General features: G+C 55.2%; 1 protein-coding gene across 1 annotated transcript; it reads right to left on the bottom strand.

The window, feature by feature from the left end:
- Positions 1-5,054: 5,054 nt before the first annotated feature.
- Positions 5,055-19,857, bottom strand: LOC103582580 (fibulin-1; the record flags this gene model as incomplete). Its single annotated transcript, XM_008564134.1, has 9 exons — positions 5,055-5,205; positions 7,060-7,191; positions 8,045-8,164; positions 10,909-11,034; positions 11,800-11,928; positions 12,676-12,819; positions 17,576-17,713; positions 18,989-19,126; positions 19,756-19,857. Coding segments are annotated over 9 exons (1,157 nt in total), but the record flags the coding sequence as incomplete, so codon positions are not given.
- Between the last annotated feature and the right edge of the window lie 331 nt (positions 19,858-20,188).

Below are 20,188 nucleotides of genomic sequence, written 5' to 3' on the forward strand. Positions count from 1 at the left end.
GGGGCGGCGGGGGCTCGCGGCGGGGCCTCCCGCCGCCCCTCTGGCCGGTCCAGCCAATGCCAAGAGTGCCCTCACTCACCTGCGGGAGGCGCCGAGGACCTCCGGGCTGCTGACTCAGGCACTAGCCTCTTCCAACACCCTCAGGGGGCACTGGATGGTGGGGGGCCAAGGGCTGTGCCAGAGTGAGGCGTGTCCCCTTCTCACTGGCAGAGCTCACCCCGGGCGCCCCCAGCAGGCACACTCTGCCTTCTGAGGGTCATGCGGGCTCCTGGCCCTTCACCCAGACAGTGGCCAGGGCCACACAGGGCTCTTGGGTGGGTCTCCAAGACGACCTTTGAAGTGATCGTCTCCACCACTAGCAATCAGGGCTGCTGCCATTGACCGTGTGCTTGGCTATTCCTCGTGTGATCACTACAACTGCACTATGGCCATTTTCGGATAAGGAAACTGAGGCTCAGAGAGAAAGTGGCCTTCCCAAGGTCACAGAGTGAGTGAGGGAGCCAGATCTGGGTGCAGACAGCGAGGTCTGCTCCCCGTTCTCCATCACTAATCCTTGTGCTCCAGGCCCAGTTCCCCAACTGTGTCCACAGGGCCAGCTAAGGGCTCAGAATGGTGATGGTGACAGTTACTGACTCCCCAGGACAGATCCTAATTTCCTGTGACAGGATGGTGACAGGGACTATCTTCTGTGTCCTGAACTCCAGGCCCATCACACTCTGAAAGCAGATGCTCGGCCCCATAGGACCTGGCTGAGCACGTTCCAGGAAGTTCCACCATCTTGACTGCACTTGATTCTCTAGTCAAGAGCATCCTGCCTGGTCTTCTGTCACATCTCCCTTTCACCTTTTTAAGTTTCCATCCTAGTGGGCTCCTTGGGTTTATTTGACATTTGGCATTTATTGTGAGGGTTTTTTTTTTTTTTTTACATTCAATTTCTAGGCTATTTAACTGGACAGGTAAGAAGGTTTTCATTTATTTGGCTATTTGCCATCCTGAGCTCTTAGAAAGGGCAGCCCTGGGCTCCATGGCACTAAAGGCATGTAAGGATTGGGAACACTGAAGAGGGGAGTCCTGCATGGGAGGGGCCCAGAGAGAGAAAGTGGGCACAGGTGTTGCTGAGGGGTAGCCTGTCCCCAGAGACACCCAGGTCTGGGCCAGATGGGAGCACTCCACGTGATCTGAGAGGCGCCTCTACCAGAGAGTGGGCCTCGGATGAGCGGGGAACTGAGGATGGACCTGGAGAATGGCGGAGGCGTTGGGGTCCATGACCTGTGCTTCTCCAGGCTGCGGGAAAGCAGCCGTGTACATCGGGGGCTTTCCCTGCACTAACTCACTTCACTGTCGCCCTCCACTGATGGGAAGGCAGAAGCTCAGTGAGGACAGTTAACTTGTCCACAACTCCACATTCTGTAGCAAGTAGATGGCAGGTTTGGGTCTCAAAGTCGGCCTTTTCACTTGAAAGCCTTTACACACACACACGCACACACACGCACACACACACGCACGCACACACACGCACGCACACACACGGACACACACACGGACACACACACACATGCACACACACACGTAGCTGCTTCAGAAATGGCCTGGATGGGCCCAGTCAGCAGGTGGCCCTAGAGTCTCCCTCAGGGGATTCGGCTTCCCCGGCACCGCCTGTGCTGACCAAAGACTGACCAAGGACAGGGTTTGGTGTGTCACTGGGAAGCGTTAACCTGGGGCACGTGGAAGGCCCGGAATGGGAGGCGTGCGCGGTGTTCTGGTGCAGCTCCCGAGACCGTCCCACATCAGAGAGCCGGATGCTCCTTCCTGCTCGCAGCTTCCATCCCAGCGCATGGCACAGCGTTCAGCAGGGCGCCCTGGGCCCTTCCCCCGCCAGCTGTCTCTGCGCTGGCTCCTTCCAGACCACTCGCTTCCCCAGGGCAGGGCCGAGGCTCTTTGGCTTTGTGTTTTGTTTTGTTTTTGGCTCTTCTGTCCCAGCAAGGGGCTCGACAGCTTTTATGTGCTTTGTCAATGATCGCTGCACAAACACGTCCTTGATTTTCGTGGTCAGTCCTGACTTCAATGATCCTATCCTGCTCTACCCCAAATGGACTGAAACACCCGGGAGTCGGAACTACTGCATCTGGCAAACTGCCTGTCAGACTGGGAACGGCACTAAAATCTTTGTTAGCCAGTGTGTCTAGATTAGGGACAGACTGTCATCACCAAATCTACTACAGAGCAGGGCACAGGCGACCACTCCCTGGTCCCTGCCTGGCAGGGAGGGCCAGGCCCCTGGGACCTCAGGCCCTGGTTTCCATGGATGTGTCCCCTCACCATGCCATGAATCCTGGGTCATGTCATTCACTACAGAACAATGGGCCCCAGGTTTTCAGTTCAATACACTTGATCCTAACACCCCGAGTTCTGTGAGGATCGTCAAAAGCCACCACACCCCAGAGAAGAAAGGCCCTCAAAGCCACCACCTTCTCCGGGGAGGCACAGCTGCTCTGGCCACCGCCCGGCTGTCCGATGCTGTGGCCATCCCTGCTGGCATCTCCTGACTTTCATGTGATTGTTATTCCAGAGACAAGCCCTAGGAACCGGCCAAGGCAGAGGGGCCATTGAGGGCTCCAGCCCTCTCTGCCCACCCTCAGGCCCAGAGCTGTTCACTCGCGCCCCTTCCCCGGGAAGCAGCAACCAAGCCCACCCAGCTTTGCTCCGGCTTTCAACGCCACGAGAAGTCAGGGGTCGGCCCCACCAAGGGACAAAGAGGATGTTTCCAGTCCCAGTGCAGGCTGTGGGACAGCTTTGGACAGTTCCCCCTGGGGATAGGAGGAATCGTGAGGTCAGGGCCTGAACAGCCTGGTCACATCCGCGAGGCCCAGCCCTGCGGTTTGTGGCCCTGCTTACTGGGTCATGCTCCAGTTACCATCCCTCGGCCGCCGGGGACACTGCCCAGAAGCTGCATGAAGGAAGAGGGGGCTGAGGCCCGGGGGAGAGAGACTTACCCCTGGCCTGTCAAGGCCCCTGAGTGCCCTGCTCCTGTTGAGTGTTAATCACAGAAGTGCTGGCTGCTGGGGCTTTTCTATATATGCCTCTTTTGGACTTCAAAAATTGCTTTGTGAAGGTGAGATAATAAATTCTTTAGCAGGTTTGGATTTTGGATGAGGAGGAAAAGGGGTTGTAACATGGAAAACTCCAGTCTGAGGGGTTGGCAGTGCTGAGAGAAGGTTCGCCCCTCCTTGCCCAGCCCACTGGCCTGCGTCCCACCCATGTCGGTTCACTGGCAAAGGAACGATGCCTCTCTGTCAGTGACTTGTCACTACAGCTCACACTACAGCTAGCGGTGCTCCTGCGGTCCCACAGCAGCCGACCGGGATGGGGCAACCAAAGGTAAAAGTTCCTGTGGCCCTCAGCTGGGGATTCCAGGCCTGGACCCCACTTCCCACGCCTGACACTGGGCTCCTGGCTGGTCCATGCCCTTCAGCAGGGGTCCACGGTCCTCCCCACCCTCCCAGCACCCCACATACTCTCCCGTCATTGTTGTTTGCATGCACTCCTGGTGGCCGGCACAGGGGCAGGGCCTTTGTGGGCTCACTGTCTGTCCAGTTGCCTGCACACAGTAGGCCCAAGAAGGAATGACTTTCTCCAGTACTGAGGGTGTGGCAGAGGCTTCCAGAGCTCACGCCAATATAAGGGGTGGAGCTGGATTCTACCAATTCCAGCCAACCTCAGCGCCCAAGGCCAACCTACCGAGCCTTGGGCTTAGGAGGCATCAAGACCCCTGTGCAGGGCAGCTTCCTCCTCTTTTGGTTTTGTGACCGTGTGCCAAGTTAGCAATCAGGTCACGGCCACAGCCAGTCTTCCAGAATCCTCAAACCCAGACATGACAAAGGCCTGGGAGTGAGTGAACTTACAATGACAAACGGCTGCACATCTCAAACTGAGGACACAGGACTTTCTTAATGGCTCAGGAAAGCACCACTACTGCCCGCCAGGCTGCCGCATAACCCACCAGGTCTTTGGGACACTATGGACTTGCAAAACCCATCCTGAAGTGTCTTTTCCCTAGCCCGAGCACAGGAAGGAAAAGAGGTGGCAGGTTTCCAAGCAGACAGGAACACATGCTGGGAGACACAGCAGCTCAGGGCAGCGGTAGCCCCAGCGCCGGCGAGAACATGAGGGCTGCCGGGGACCCCAGAGCTGCTCAGCACACTGCAGGCTGGGCCAGGCTGGTGAGCCGAGCCACAGACACTGGAGCCCGGTGCACCGTCAAAGGAGGACACTGACCCTCAGGCAGGAGGGGTGGCTGGCCAAAAGACTAAGACAGCCTCATGGTCAAGAGGCCAGGCCTGGGAGCAGGCAGCCAGCTGTGCACTCGCCGTGAGCATCTCCAGGCTGGGGGAGGCATCACGAGTCCTCACTCCCGGGACCGGTTCCTGAGACAACTGACAGCAGTGCCACAAGAGACTCACTGAACAAAACTAAGGGCGAAGCGGCTGTGAGGTGACAGTTATGGCCCTGGGGTCCTCACAACTCCATGAGGAAGGTGCTTCCCAGATACCCCAACAGACACCCTGGTGGCCTGGGCGTGAGTGAGCTTACGATGACACATGGACACACACCTCAAGTTTAGGACGTGGAACCTTCGGTGCTCTCCCACAGAGCCACCTGGCTAGCTGGATTCCAGCTTTTAAGTGGCTCACCCAACAACAATGCCCCAACAAGTCACATCGGCTCCCTGGCTTTTGGCTGACACAGAGACACTGCTACCTGCTCATCTGAGTTGGAGCATCTGCATGTCACAGACAAGGATACTGAGACCCAGAGGGCTTGCTCAAGGTGACACACCAGGAAACAAGAGGGCTGAGGTTTCTGCTTGGCTCTATGCACAGGCCTGGCCTGCAAGCAAGACTATAGACCCCAAACTCATCTGAAGTCACTCCCTTGGCTTTCTGAGACCAGTCTCTCTGGAGTTTAGGGGCCTGAGAACCAGAAATCACTGGTCACAGCTCGCTAACCTCCCACCCAGGCCCAGCAATGGACCACCACGAAGGCCGACCCAGATAAACGATGGCAGGGCCAGAGGGACTTACGTGTCTGCGGAGCGGCGGTAGTTCTCAGGGCACTCGAAGGCCAGGCAGCGAAAGCCACCCTGGATGTTGAAGCAGGTCTCATTGATGGAGCAGTTGTGGATGCCAGTCACACACTCGTCAATGTCTGTGAGAGACCCAAAGGCAGCACAGTGAAGGCCAAGGCCACCGGAGTCATCTCCATCCACAGACAGAGGCACCAGTCCTCCCACCAATCGGGTCGGGGGCAGGGATCGGGCCATCCTTGCCCTCCACTGGCTGGTTTCTGGAGCAGCGCCCTGTGCCAGCTTTTATTTGTAAGATATTAGCATTTATAAGGTATTAACTTATGATTACAATCCCTGGAATGAGCGTAACCATGATAAAAGCAAACACTACCTGATGGGCCCTGGGAGCACTCAGCAGGGACAACTCACTTAATCGTCCTAACGATTCAATGAAGCAAGCACTGTCATGATCCTCGTTTTAGAGGGGCGCTCACAGAGCTTAAGGGACCTGCCAAGGCCACACATTTTGGAAGTGGCAGAGCTGAGCTTTGAACCCAGGCAGGATGGCAGTGGAGTCCATGCACTAACCACCCAGGACCTCTCCATGGCTCCCGAGGCATGTCACCCTTACCTCACACGTGACTTGTAACATCCTAGGAGGGAAGGAGCAGAAGCTACCAGCTCCATATTACAGTGAGGAAACCAGGATTAAAGAGTTATACATATTGCCCCATGTCCTGGGGTCAGTGCCTGTTTGGGCTGGACCAGAACCAGGCCTGGGATTCCAGAGTGGGGCCCAAGACACCATAATGAGAAGCCCCTGGAGAGGTAAGCCACCCCCTTCCCACAGACACTCTGGAGCAGCAGATGTCACCAGGCCTGGGAGGCACCCATTAAGAGGTGCCGAGTGCCTGATCCTCGGTGGCAAAAAAAACACTCCCCATCTCAAAGGCCACGGCTCAGGAATGTGTTTTGCTGTATCTGGGCAGGACCCCAGGCTGCGGTGAGGAAGCCTGGCCAGGAGAAGGCAAGTCATTTGCTCCGTCAGAAATGCGAAAACAAAGCAGCTTCCATCCAGAGCTCCGGACGGGCTGTGCGGGTCCCTCCCAGGAAATGCTGCAGCTCCTGCCTGCCTGGGGTCAGTCACCTCCTTCCTGACCAGAAACTACATCTGCAGAACCTGGGGCCTCCAGAGCCGCTGGACCCACAGCCCGTGAGGGGCTCACCAGGAAGGGGCTGGGCAGACCCCTCTGAGATGCAGCCACTGGGGCCATTCCTGGATGAGAGGCCAGTGTGTACACCCCAGAACCACTGGTTAACAAATATCTATTTAGCACCCTCTCAGGTATCGAGTGGACGGTCACAGGATGCATGGTGACCCCAGAGTGTTCTCGGAAACAGGGGATGGACACAGAGCAGATGCTGTGGACCCCATATCATTTAGCCCACCCTGAAGCCAACGGGCCCCAGCTGGACCCTCACAGTGTGAGTGTCCACAACTACGAGGACCTTAGGGCTATCCCCTTGCCTGGACCATGAGCAGCACCTCGGGACAGAGGCCCTGCCACCTGCTCACTGTTGTGACCCAGGGCCTGGCCCACAGCAAGGGCTCGTCCAATGACCGAATGAAAGACTGAACAGGCAGGCATTGTGCTGAGCATGGGGTCTTCTGGGGCCTGGTTTCCCCTTTCCTCCCCGGCAGGCATCTTCCCAAAGGCCGTCAGCCCTGTTCCAGTCTTCTCGGGGCTACTGAGGGCACAGGGAGGGCTCAGTGTTCCTGCCCGACGGAGCTTACCTGGGGCTCAGTCAGCCCTAAGGACAGGTGTGCTGGGGCCTGCGTGCTGTGGATGTGGAGGCCTCCCCTCCCAAACGCACCTCGTCTATGGTGTGGCCCCTGAGTCGAAGAACACAATCCCCCAGCCTGGCCTCAGCCCCCAACACTGCAGAGCCCCAAGCCTGGCCTGAGCGACCCCGGTGGTTTCTGCCCTGCTCACCTTGGCAGTTGCGGCCGTTGGGGGCCAGCCTGTAGCCGGATGAGGGGCAGGTGCACTGGAAGCTTCCAGGGATGTTGATGCAGCGGTAGGAACAGATGTGGCCCCCGGTGGGCAGGGCACACTCGTCAATGTCTGCAATGGCAAAGCCCACCTGAGCACCCTGGGTCCTGGCCCACGGCCGCAGCTGCTGGCCAGGCTCCGTCCCCTGGGGGGGCCTGGGAGGGCAGCAGGACAGGGAGGGCTGGACACAGGAGGCTTCGGAGACCATCAGGTCAGAAAAGGAAACAGGCCCGGAGAGGAATGGGACTAGCCTAGGGTCACACGGCAAGTTTATGGAGTGAAGTATGCATGTGGTGGGGCCCGGGTGTGAATGGAGAACAACGCGCTATAAAAATACACCTCACATGGAAATAGTGACGATCACAGCAACGGCTGCCTTTGAGCACCTGCGGGGAGCCAGGCACTGGGTGAAGTGCTTTCGAGAGATCTGGTTTAATCCTCCAACAACCTGGTGAGGCTGGGGCTGACCCCCCTGTTACAGAGGAGGACACGGTGGCCCAGGCCTGCTGAGGAGCTTTCAAAAGGCCAGAGGCGGAGCTGGGCGTCAGGGACGTGGGTGGTCCCTAAGCCCCTCCTCACCTCTCAGCCACCTGCTGCCACCATGCCCTGAGACGTGCAGCTCAGGGTCCCAGTACACTTGGCCATCGCCACCATGGCATGTTTATTAAAGAACAGTTCGGGAAGTGTTTTGAGCCCCTTCTGGCCTCGCTCTCCGTGACAGGTGAAGTGTACCCAAATAAACCTCAGTTGGATGGAAATCCACACACCACCCGCCAGCCTCAAAGGCAGAAATCAAAGGTTCTCCAGGTGAAGAAATTCCAGCAGGCCCTTTCCTCTGAAATACAGGGCCCGCAGCTGCCGTGTCGCCCCGTCGTGGTGAGGTGGGGGTGCTCTCCGCTCAGCTAGTGGGAGGGGGCGCGCTCACCTTCGCAGGTGACCCCGTCCACGTCACTGAGCTGGTAGCCACGCCGGCAGTAGCACTGGTAGGAGCCATAGACGTTGGCGCACTCCTGGCTGCAGGGGCTGCTGCTGCACTCATTTACATCTGAAAGAGAGAGGGTCCCTGAAGTCACCGTCAGAGCCACATCACATGTCCCTGCCTCCACAGCAGCCCTCATCCTGATGGCACTGGGAGCCAGCAAACAGACATCTCCTTTCCACCTCCCTCAAGTAACACACTTGGAGAGGCGGAGGTCCTGGGGTGTGGAGCTAGGGACCTGCCTGGGTCACCCTGAGAGAGAGGGCCCCCACTCCAGCCCCTCACAGCTGACAAATCTGGAATCTCTTCATCCCCGCCACTGCCTGTATCTCCTGCCAGGATGACAGCAACAGCCTCCAGTCTCAGCTCCCTCTAATGCAGCCCCCACCAGGGGGCCAGAGTCCATTCTAGTTCTCAAATGGAAATCCAATTCTGTCCTCCCTCCTTCACCTCCTAGATGACATCCTACAAAGATGATGGTACAAGGAAGGCCCTTGGTGACCCGGCCCATATGCCAATACTCCTAATACTCCAGTGCTCTGAACCCACTGCGCCACTCAGCAACTCTGGGCTATCACTCATCTAGAGGAGAAAAAAGACAGCAAACCATGGCCCACAGGCCAAATCTGGCCCACCACTTGTTTTTGCAAATAAAGTTTTATTGGAACACAGCCATGCTCACTCTTTTACCATGGTCTATGGCTGCTTTTGTACTACCACGGCAGAGTGGAGAAGTTGCAATAGAGACTGTGGCTGGCAAAGCCTGAAATATTTACCATGTGGCTTTTAGAGAAAAAACTTGCCACCCGCTGGCCTAGATGCCCCTTCTCACATTTATTTACTGCTACTTCCTAGCAGGACAGAAGGGAATGTCCATTAACCTCTCGCCCCGTGTTTCACCTCTGCGGCCCCTACACTCCTGGCCTGGCCTCCACCTGCTCACCTGCTCACCTCTGCCCAGTGTCATTTCTCATCACACCCTAGAGACTCTCCCTGACGCAGGAGCCGAGTTCTTGCTACACACTCGGGGCTGGTGCTTCATCAACGTTCAGTGGAGTCACATGGCCAGGCTGGTCAGGCACTGGTTCTGTGTCCACAACAGTGGCCACTAGTGTAGACATGAATACCTACTTTTCAGTCACTTAGTAGTGACCAGGGGAAGCACAAGCCAGAAATACTAACAACAACAACAACAACAGCAGTTTGCACAATGCCAGCTCTTCATCTCGTACCCGGTCCTGTGACAAACTCTTCCCACACTTCGTCTCATTCCATTTTCGTGACCCTGCCTGCAAGAGGTTGGTCCTACTATCCCTGTTTTACAGACGAGGACATTGAGGCCCAGAAACGTGGAGTCACTTTTTCAAGGCCATGAAAATGGCAGAACTGGGATCTGAACCCAGGTCTAAGTGACTCCCAACTCGTGAATCTAGTTCCTTGCCCATACACGCTTGTTGGGTCTGGTTCTCGGGGGCAAGTCGCAGAATACCTGGGAAGCCTAGCACCCAGGACCCCGCCACACCTTCCGTCCCCTAGTTTGAGAATTATTACACTGGAGCACACCCTGGAGTATCCAACTCCTGTGGCCATCTCATCAGTAAGGGCTCTTTCCTAATCCAGAACTTTAAGACCTGCCACATTTTGAGTCTGGCTCCAGAAGTTGCCCCCTGGGCCACTGCACTACACATAGCAGGGCACGGCGGACAATGTGACGGATGCCAAGGGCTTCTCAACTTTGCTGACCACGGAACCTGATCCCCAGATAGAACGTGACATCTGCTGAGCACCTATTGCGTGCCAAGCCCTGGGCTGAACGTGCTGTTCCAGTGATCCCAGCTCACTGCCAGCAGCCCGGGAGGCTGGCATTATCTGACAGCTGCAAGACTCTCAGCACAAAGACTGTCCAATGCCCACACACCAAGAGACTTGGCAAACTTTAGCATGGCTTCGACTGGCCCAAACCCATGTCTTTAGGATGAGGGTCCCGGCCCCCTTCAAACACCTGCCCGAGAAACCTCAGCGCTCCCAAAAGAATGTACTCTGTGTTCCAGCCAAAACCTGACCGCAGGCCCTGACCTCCTTTTTTCTTAGCAGCATTTACTTTAGAAAAATTTGCAAATGTAAATCATTTCTCCGTCTCTTTGAGATGCACATTCTGCAGCCCAGGAGTGTCTTTCTCAAGGACCTGGGAGCCATCCCATCATCAGGGATGCCAGGGCCCCATCTCCCAGGCTCTGCGGGAGGGTAGGTGCCTGCCTTTGATGAGGGCCAGTTGGCAGACACAGGTGGCCAAGTCACAGTGACCTTGCCTTAATGTCCTTGGCCACTTTCCTCTAGCACGTTCCAGCATTTAAAAAGCCTCCCGCCTTTTGCTCTGGAGGACTAGAGATCAACTTAGCCTGCAGCCTCTCTCCCTACCACAGTGGTCTGAATAAAATCTGCCATACTGCCTTTACACAAATGTCCAGCTTGTTTTGCTTTGACATATCAATCCCTTTCCCCCATGAGGACACTGATCAAGGTCAGTTGTCCCCAAGGTCACATAATTGGTGGGTCTTACGCCCCCAGATCCTGTGCTCATAGCCACATCCCACTGGCCTGGTCATGTCATCAGGAGAAGTTGGGGCAGGCAGGCGGTCCTCTCTGCCAAGCAACTTTTACCAGCATTTCCCCCAATAACATGCTAATTAGCGTGTGCTTTAACACAAACGCACATCAGCCCCACTGGGGTCTGTAGGAGCAGTGGCCGTCCTTGGAGGAAGGCAGTGTGGGGAGGGGGTGGATGAGGTCGCCGACCACCTGGCCCCCACCTTCACACGAGCGGCTGTCCACGGAGAGCCGGAAGCCCACGGAGCAGCTGCAGTGGTAGGAGCCCGGCGTATTCTCGCACTTGTGGCCACACAGGCGCCCAGGGTAGCGCTGGCACTCATTGATGTCTGCAACAGAGGGAGTCCAGTCAGGCAGGGTCCACCCGCAGCACTGCCCTCCTGCCCATGGCGGCAGCTCACAGCCTTCGTCCCTCACCTCCTTCCGCCTCGTTTCTCAGACGAGAGAGGCAAAGCGACTTGTCCCTAAGGCATGGCAGATCAGTGGGAGCTGGGACCACCCCTGCTGTGCCCACCCACTGGCCAAGCCTCACGCTCCTTCCGAACACGTGCCCTCCCGGTAGTCCTCTGCCCAGTGCCCACAAGGAGGGTCCACCAGGAATCTGGCCAGGAGGCCGGGGACAGCTGCCAGCCTCCCCTGAGCAGCTGGTTTGGTGATGGCAGGCGCTGGCCGGGCAGGGCCTGACTCCACTCCTGGCCGTCTCTGACTCTTGCTGACCTGGACTAACTGCACATTTCTGGCACTGTGGCCCTGCATGTCAGCGGTGCCTCACTAACACTGCGGGAAATCACTAACACTGCAGACTTGGGCTTGAGTCTCATACACACTTGGAGGTTTCACATCAAGCAGAGCACCTGTTCTACAGGTGGGGAACAGGCTCACATCTGGGAGGGGCTTGCCAGTGGCCACATGGCGTGGCAGTGGCAGAACTGGAGCTAGAACGGGGGTCTCCTGACCCGGGGGCTTCTCTCTGGGTCTGCCTGCACTTGGGATTTTCTTAGATGAGGACCATGGTCACTCCAGGTGCCACAGACAGTGTCCTCTCTGGTGCCACCTGATTGGGTCCCCCGAGGCCTGCAGGGATGCCCACGTACCCACGCATGTCCTGCTGATGCCATCGAAATAGTAACCAGGCTTGCATTCGCAGCGGAAGCTGCCTGGGGAGTTCACACAGCGATGTCCCGTCCCACAGGGCTCCGAGGGGGGCGAACACTCATCCACATCTTGCAAAGGAGAAACAAAGACACAATGAAAACCTTTAGTGTGGCTTTTTCCCTTAAGATAATCAGCAAGAATGGAGCATAGCAAGATGTGCGTGACAAAGCAGCGTCACCTCACCCTTCACAGACACCACGGATATCTGTGACATGCCGGCCCCAGGCTGGGGGACAGTGACCCAGGTGCAGCCCCTACCCACAGGAGACCTGCTCTGGCCAGCCAGCAATGGCCCTCGTTAAGGCAGAAAGCACCCAGTGACCCAGGGGAGACACTGAGAAAGTGTACTGGGAGTCATGGGGAGGAAGACTCCTTCCCTGGCCACGACCTGGGCAGGCCAGGTGCAGGGGGTCAGAGGGAATCATGTAAGAGCAAAAAGCCACACAGAGGGGACAGGGCAGCACTGGTGTGGGGAGTGGCAAGACCCATCTCAGCAAGTGTAAGGTTTGTGAAGTTGGGGCCAGCTCAGGAGGACTGAAATGTAAGCAGGGGCATCTGTCCTTTGTCACCAATGAGGAGCCGCTGAAGGGCTCTGGGGAGGGAGGAGTGAGAGAGATTTGGGAGCTGGACAAACTGGACAGACTGAAGGAGACCAGGCTGGAGGCGGTGGACGGGCTGGTGTTCTACTGCAATAGTCCAGGCGAGATGACAAAGGCCTGTGCCTGGGGACTGGCAGTGGGAGTGGCATTGCTTTGGGGACCAAGTCTCCCCTTCCAGAGGAGGAAAATTTCAGATTTTTTTTTTTAAATACCAACCCACACAGCGAGTTCCCTCCTCATTGAGATGGTAGCCACGGCCACAGTTGGGCACATTCTTCTGGCAAGCGTAAGAGCCCTCTGTATTGATGCATGTCTGCCCGACAGGGCACGGGGCACTGATACTTAAGCACTCATTGATATCTACAGAGGGGGAAGATGGAGACAACGTGGTTAGACGTGCGGGGTGTCCAAGATCCTGACAACCAGATCCCCAAAGGAGCCCCTTCCCCACTCTGCAAAACCACAAGCAGAGACACTGCGATCCTTTACCCTGGACCAAACAGCAGCCTCACAAATGGCTTCCAAATTTGCCAGCACACGTCGCCTCAAAATCCACCTCCCTGGTCCCTCTTTTTACCCGTAAACCAACTCCTCCACCTTTCACTGCACCAAATCCAAACCTGCCTGCCTGGTTTTGCTGTGTTTTGTCCACCACACAGGTAGACGGAGCACCTTCTCTGGGGTTGGTGCTAGGAGACAGAGGGGACCGTCCCCTCTGCACCAGCTCTCTGGCCCCTAGCAAGGCCCTAGGCTCCTCTGGTGACTGGCCAGGCCACGCCTGTCCCCCGAGCCCAACTTGGCCAGCCCTCTTCTGCAGCCCTCAGTGCTCACACCCTAACAACACACCTACAGCTCCTGCAGCGGCCATGCCGGGTCCCACCTCCAGGGACGCCCATCCCTCGCCTGCCTGACGTAGCCATGCCTCTGTGAGCACCACCTCCTCAGAGACACCTTCCTGCCATACCCCCATCTGGACTCTGCATGGTCTGGGCTGACTCAGGGCCAGCCTGGAAGGGCTGTGGCTTCCTGAGGTCACAGCCCAGCATTCCCCTTCCTCCACTGGACAGGCCTCCTATGTGGGGACCACAGGGCGTTCACCTTTGGTGAACACACAGTGAGGGAGTGTGAACCAGTAAATGACCAAGCAGAACCAGGTTACACATGGGTTTCCTCCTTCGGCTCAAACTTGGCGTGAAAATGCACAGATTGGACTTCCTACTAGAGGTAGTCTTTTAAAAGAATCTAAGTTTAAAATCGCTTTTGATTTGGTTGTGTATGTTACAAAAGAAAAAGAAATATCACCGTCTTAAGACACTTACAAAGCCTCTGGGGTGGGGGGACAAAGAGAAGGGAGCATTGCGGAGGGGTCCTGAGCTCAGGTCAGAAAGAGGCATCTCGGTACTTCCTGCCAGCCAAGCCCCACCGTCCTAGACAGCCAGATACACCAGCCCGACTCTCTCCCCGCCCTGGAGTGGGCCTTAGCACCACTTTACAGTTGACAAAAGCTTTCACGTCCATTGTCGCTGCCCTCAACCACCGCCCACCACGGCGAGCCTGCAAGCCCTGCCGGTGCTACGCTCTGCACTTTATAAGCAGGAAACCACAGTGCCCAGAGATTAAGTGGCTCCCAAGCTCACAGCTGGGGTCAGGGGCTGACCAGGTCCCATGTCTAGAACCAGGGTCTCCCGCCTCTCAGCCAGCACAAGGTCCCTTAAATCAGGGGTCAGCAAACTACGGCCTTTGGTCTAAATCCAGCCTGCTGCCTGCTTCTGCAAGTCAAGTTTTACTGGCACACAGGCAGGCCCACGCTGTAGCGTGTGGCCGATGGCTGCTTTCACGCTTCAACAGCAGAGTTGAGTGGTTGCAACAGAGACCGGGCGGCCTGAGAAGTTGATATCTGCTATCCAGCACTTTACAGAAAGAGCTGGCGGCCCCTGCCCACATCAAGAACAAATGCAGAGTTTAGCAAAGTGATCGCTGCTGTCTCCATAAGCCCTGCACCTCTGTCAGAGCCCCATTTCCCAAACTCTGTCCCATGGAACGATGGTGTCCCTTGAGACAACATGTGCTTGCAGAGAGGGGAGTACCCTCCACCAGGTTAAGGACCAGGCGGTCGTGGAATGAATGAATGAGGGAATTGGGAGAGTGAATAAAAAATAACAAATCAATACAAAAGCTCCAGTGAGTTTGGGAACACATTCTGCCATCTCCCCCTCTCAGGGGTTCGCATTGGAAGAGCCTGGCAGACCCCGCTGTCAGGGTCCCTGTTCACTGTTTCAGACGATGCTTCCTAGACTCAGTGGAACCCTTTACTGCATCAGGACCTGTGAACGTCCCAGCACCCGGGGACCAGCGTGTGGGAGGGAAGCCCTGCTCTGGCCCATCCATCCTCCCCACTGGAGCAGAAGGGAAGACAGTGGGGCAGAGGGAGGGCACTCGAAGAAAAAGAAATAAGAAAACTCAACAAAGATGCCATAGTCTCAAGGCCCTTAGTGTCCACACCTTAAAGTCCTGGAAAAGTCTACATTTTATAACAGGGAAAGAGGCCTCTGCTAAGGCCCTGACCCGTCCTGTGGGCATGGCACGGCCAGGGGAGGGTTGGAAGGACTCTTGGGGCCCTGGGAAGATGGGTTCTGGCTGCACACGGGGTCCACGCTTCCCACCACAGATCACGCTGTTTCAGCAGGAGTGAGGGTACCCTCAACAGAGGCGCGAGAGCAGAAGACCCTGGATCAGAGGATCAGGACCGGAGAGACGGCCTGCAACCATCTCCCATGGTGACACAAGGTCTCCTTAGAAAGAATTATTTCTGCAGGTGCACTCCTTGTTTTATAAAGATGACCTAAAGGTGCTGACCTAAAATGATTTCTAAATACCCTGTCAAGTGGGAAAACCAGCAAGTTGCCAAACATTCCATTCCCACTTTCATAAAAAATAAAAGGTCTTGAGGGCACAGAGCCCAGAAGGATGCACAGACTCTGCCCAGCTGGAGGCGGGACATGGCAGGGGAGAAGTGTCTGCTCTTGACACTTAGGTTTTGTTGGCTTCGTTGTAAAGAAAGATGTATATCACTTTTGAAATAAAAAGAGATAATTAAAAAAAGAAATGGAATCCTGGCTGTGGTTGCAGGGACTGGGAGCACACAAAAGTCCCCCCGCCCCCCGAGGATGCTGACCAGGGAGGCCGCGCAGAGCTGGACGTTTGGTTTCTGAGGCTGTCACTGAGGACCCAGAGATGTCACGGGAAAACCCACGTGCCACCAGGCTGGGCTTCAGCTAGCGTCCTGGGCTTCTGCAGGGTTTGGCCCACTCTCCCGGGCTCTCCCCGCAATCTAGGGGAGAACAGTGAGGCACAGTCCCTCTCTCCACTGCTCCTGTGCCTCAGCCCCTGCTCAGTGCTGCACCCTGTAGAGGGGGAACATCGGGGCTATGCTGAGACTTGCAAATGTTCCTTTGTGGGAACTGGGCTGCTTTTGCCATGACTCAGGGCTTCCATCCTCAACAGACACTAGCCTCCTCCGCAGAGCCCTCTAAACAGGTTGCAAGTCTGAGCAGGACCCCCCTTCCTCCTGCCCCTGGGGAGCCAGCCGCCTCCCCACTCACTGCCCTGTGCTGAGGGACAACTGGCCCGCTGGCAGGGGACTGGCAAGGGGCCAACTCGCAAGCCGAGCCCCACAGGATGAAAGGGGAGTTGTAAGGGGAGAAGGCTGGGGTGGGGTTCAGATGGGGCCCAGTCCTAAAGGGTCACTGTTCTACTTGTCTTTAAATAACCTGGGGTAGTAAAAAATGGGGGGGGGAGCTTTCAATCAAACCTACCATTTCTAGGAAATGATCAATACAGATCTATCTAAGAAAAAGTTGAGATAGAAATAAGACAAATTCACTGTCCTTTGCTCATGTAGTGCCAGCCTGTCAAGAGGAGGGGGATGTGGACGCCTCGGGTAGGGTGGGAGGCACCTCGTGTCAGCTGCAGTTCAGATCAGGAGAAAAGTCTCTCCAACCTCAAAGGCAGCATCTGGAAGTTTCTGCCGAGCAGAGGGTGAGGGAAGGCCGGCAGATCTGGACTGAGGTGCTGAACACAAACGGTGGCCAAGCCAGGTGGTCAACCTGGACGACTCCGGGGGAAGGCAAGGGCCACCTCCTGTCTTTCCAGAGCAGGCACCGCTCCCTGACCCTGCACCACGCTGCTCCTCCATTGTGAGCAGTCAGACCAGATCTGTTTTTACACTTGGTTCACATGGGATTTTCTCTCCTTTCACATTGGTCTTCTGATATCAACAAAGAGTTTGGTTTTCTTAAAAAATTGTGGTGACATATATGTAACATAAAATTTGCTCTCTTAACTGGTTTAAGAGTACAGCTCAACATTAAGTACATCCACGCTGCTGGGCAACCACCACCACTGTCCGTCTCCAGAAACTTTTCATCCTCCCAAACTGAAACTCCATACCCATGAAACGCTAACTGCCCCCTGCCCTCCCCCGAGCCCCTGGTAACCATCCTACTTTGTCTCTATGAACTCAACTACTTACAGAGTATTTTTTTTAAACAATTTTGTAACAGACTAAACAGCTGTGGCAGGAAACTACCATTCATTGAGTGCTTCCCACGTTCCAGGCATTTCGCAAGCACTCCCTTAATCCTTGCCTCGAGCCTATAAACCAGATACTATGATCGCTCCCATTTTACAGGGGAGGAAACTGAGGCTCAGAGGAAGTAAGGAAATTTTCTTAGGTCCCTCAGTTTAAAACCAGGTGTCTCTGACTCCAAAACCCAAGGTCTTTCATCCACGCCAAGGGTTGGCAAACTATGACCCTCAGGCCAAACCCAGCCTGCCACCTGTTTTTGTAAATAAAGTTTTATTGGAACATAGCCTTGCCTATTTGTTTATATATAGTTTGTGGCTTTCAAGCTACAACAGCACAGTTGAATAATTGCAACAGAGACCACGTAGCCCACAATGCCTAAAATATTTGCTATTTGGCCCTTCATGAGATAAAGCTCACCAATCCCTGCTCTGTACACTATGTGGCCCCTCGGATTCCAGAGGCGTGGCCTGCGGCTGGACCATTCGCCCGCCTGGAGCACCCCACTAGCCCTGGCGGCAGGCGTCTTACCAATACAGTTGCCTAGAGCATCTTGTATAAAGCCACTCTTGCACTGTAGCTTGGGTCTGCAGCGGAAGGATCCCAGAGTATTCTGACAGATAAAATCGGGGAGGCAGTTATGAATACCACTCTCACACTCGTCAATATCTGGTACATCATAAAAAAAGGAAATTGTTAGCAAGAGTCCTGACAGAAGCATCTTACAACACTTTACAATCACAAGAAAGTTTGTTTTAATGCTTATTACTCAAACTATAACCCCAAACATTCCAATAGAGAGGCCACGTACAAAAAGGGCTTTAACAAGCCAAATAGTGCTCAAGTTGCTGGATACTTAAAAATGTTGATTTTTCTTTTCCCCAAGACTCTTATGAGGCAAACTTTCTGTTTTAGAATAAATAACCCAGGCATTTTCCTGGCAGACATTATTATTATTTGTTTCAGGCTAAGTGTGTGTTTAATTTAGATCACAAGGCAATGATCCAAGTGGCAATAAACACAGTCTCCATAAACTTATTCATTCTGAAGTCTTCACGATATTCCAAATATTCACAATGGTTACTGCTGTGACAGGATGTAATGGGCTGTCCTCCCCTTGGAGTTCATGGCTGTCAAACGTTCAAATATGTATACTAGCCAGCTTGGCCACTGGGCTCTCGGGGTCCAAAGGCCCGCCAGCGTGCAGGGTGGAGGGGACTGCACTTACACAGTGGCCCTCGGAGGTCAGGAGGGTGGGCCCTGCTTTTGAGTCACCCTCATAGTTCAAGATCAACATTTTTATGCAAGTGTTTTTGTCCTTATGAAAGGCTTAAAACTCTGCAGAAAACTATGTTCTAAAAGATCCTCATCAGATCCTTATCTGCCAAATAACATTTATGGCTTGGCAGGGAAAAGCTGCAGCCAGAAATGTCATGTTTTTAGCAGCGGAAGGGGATATGCTTTGAACTTCAAGGAAGCCTGAAATCAGATGGCAGGCAGCTGTTGTGAAAAATAGTGGAATTTTTTTTTCTTTTTCTTTTTTTATTGTAGAAAGCACATATGAGCACCTAAAATTCATCCCTGATCTTGTTTTAAAATGATCGGGCACTGCACCTTTTCAGAAATCCATATTTGCCATCAACTCGGCACCAGAAGAAGGTACACAGAACTAGCCAGTACCGGTGCGCTACTGCCAACTTTTTAAACATCCGAACATGACTGCCAATACTTTCATTTTTCATCCCACTCACCCTTGACACCCCTGGTTATTGGTCACGCAGGTGTGACCTCCTCCCTCCTGCAGATGAGGAGGCTGTAGCCCAGGCAGCCACACGGGGGCGCCCACCACCAGAGCCCAGACCCAGGAGCCTCATGCCGCCCTCCCACCGCGCCATGTCCACACGTGAGGACAGGAGGATTTTAGACTCGGAGCATGTGCTGTACCTTTGCAGCTATTGTCCTCTGTGAGCTCATAACCAGTCCCGCAGCTGCTATCTCGCTGGCAGCGGAAAGAGCCCACTGTATTGATGCAGGATTCTCCAAGCCGGCAATTGTGGCTGCCCATGATACATTCATTGATATCTAGGAGCAACCAAGGCAACACAGGAGTGACCAACAAGAACTGATCCGCATGCTTTCTCAGAAGGAATGTACCAGAAGCCATGGTGGGACTGGTTCCCTATACTCGTCAAGTCACCCACTCAAACTGAGCTGAGCCCTGCCGTGTGCCCATCTGGAGCATGTGCTGGACTGGGGTCATGGGGACATGTCACCAAATCAGAAGCAATGATTCCCCGCCCTGCTATGTTTCAGATCCATTGCTCTTTCTGGGTAAGTGCCAATCCCTGCACAGGAGTATGTGATCCTTAAGAACCCCATAAGGGGCGCAGCATCTCCCTCATCTCCCAGATTAAGGGGCTGAGAAAGGCTGGGACAAACTCAAGGCCACTCAGCAGACCCTGGATCTGGACCCTGTTTGGACCCAAATCCAGTCCTCTTTCCCAGCCCCAGTGTTTATGTTCTGGATGGGGGTCCTATCTGGGAGCCGTGGAGCTGCAAACTTGAGGGAGCACCAGAAAGCCAGTCCTGGGCTGCTCTCCACCCCAAATGGGCCCCAGGGTGTGCAAGGCAGGCCCTGCTCAGACCCAAAGCACACGCTCCTGCACCCAGTGACACGCAGGTCCTGCTGGCAACCGGGAGGGAGACGTTACCTTCGCAGGAGACACCGTCGGCCAGCAGTTGGTAGCCCACGAAGCACGAGCAGACCACCTTGTCCCCCGTGTCGCGGCACTGCTGTTTGCAGGGCCCGCCGCCTGTAATCAGAGCAGACGTGAGGGTGCGTGCAGCCCAGAGACCTTTGCTTTCTAGGTCTGTTCAGACTGGGTCAGAGAAAATGCCCACTGTGTAGACTGACTCAAGAAGGCAGGTTCCCGGCTGGAGCCCACCCACGGGAGACCCCAGCCATGGACTGACCAATGCGGTGGTGTGCAGGGCAGCCTCTGAAGGTTACAGTGGGGCTGGAAGGGGCGAGGCAGAAAGAGTGGCCACCTGCTGCCAGCCACAGACCCCGCAGGAGCAGGCCCAGAACGGGCCCCACCCGCCCCCACATAACTCTCAAACCCCATTCCCATCTCTGCTGCCTCA

This window comes from Galeopterus variegatus, unplaced genomic scaffold (genome assembly GCF_000696425.1).
Source record: "Galeopterus variegatus unplaced genomic scaffold, G_variegatus-3.0.2 Scaffold16849, whole genome shotgun sequence".
NCBI classification, from domain to species: Eukaryota; Metazoa; Chordata; class Mammalia; order Dermoptera; family Cynocephalidae; genus Galeopterus; species Galeopterus variegatus.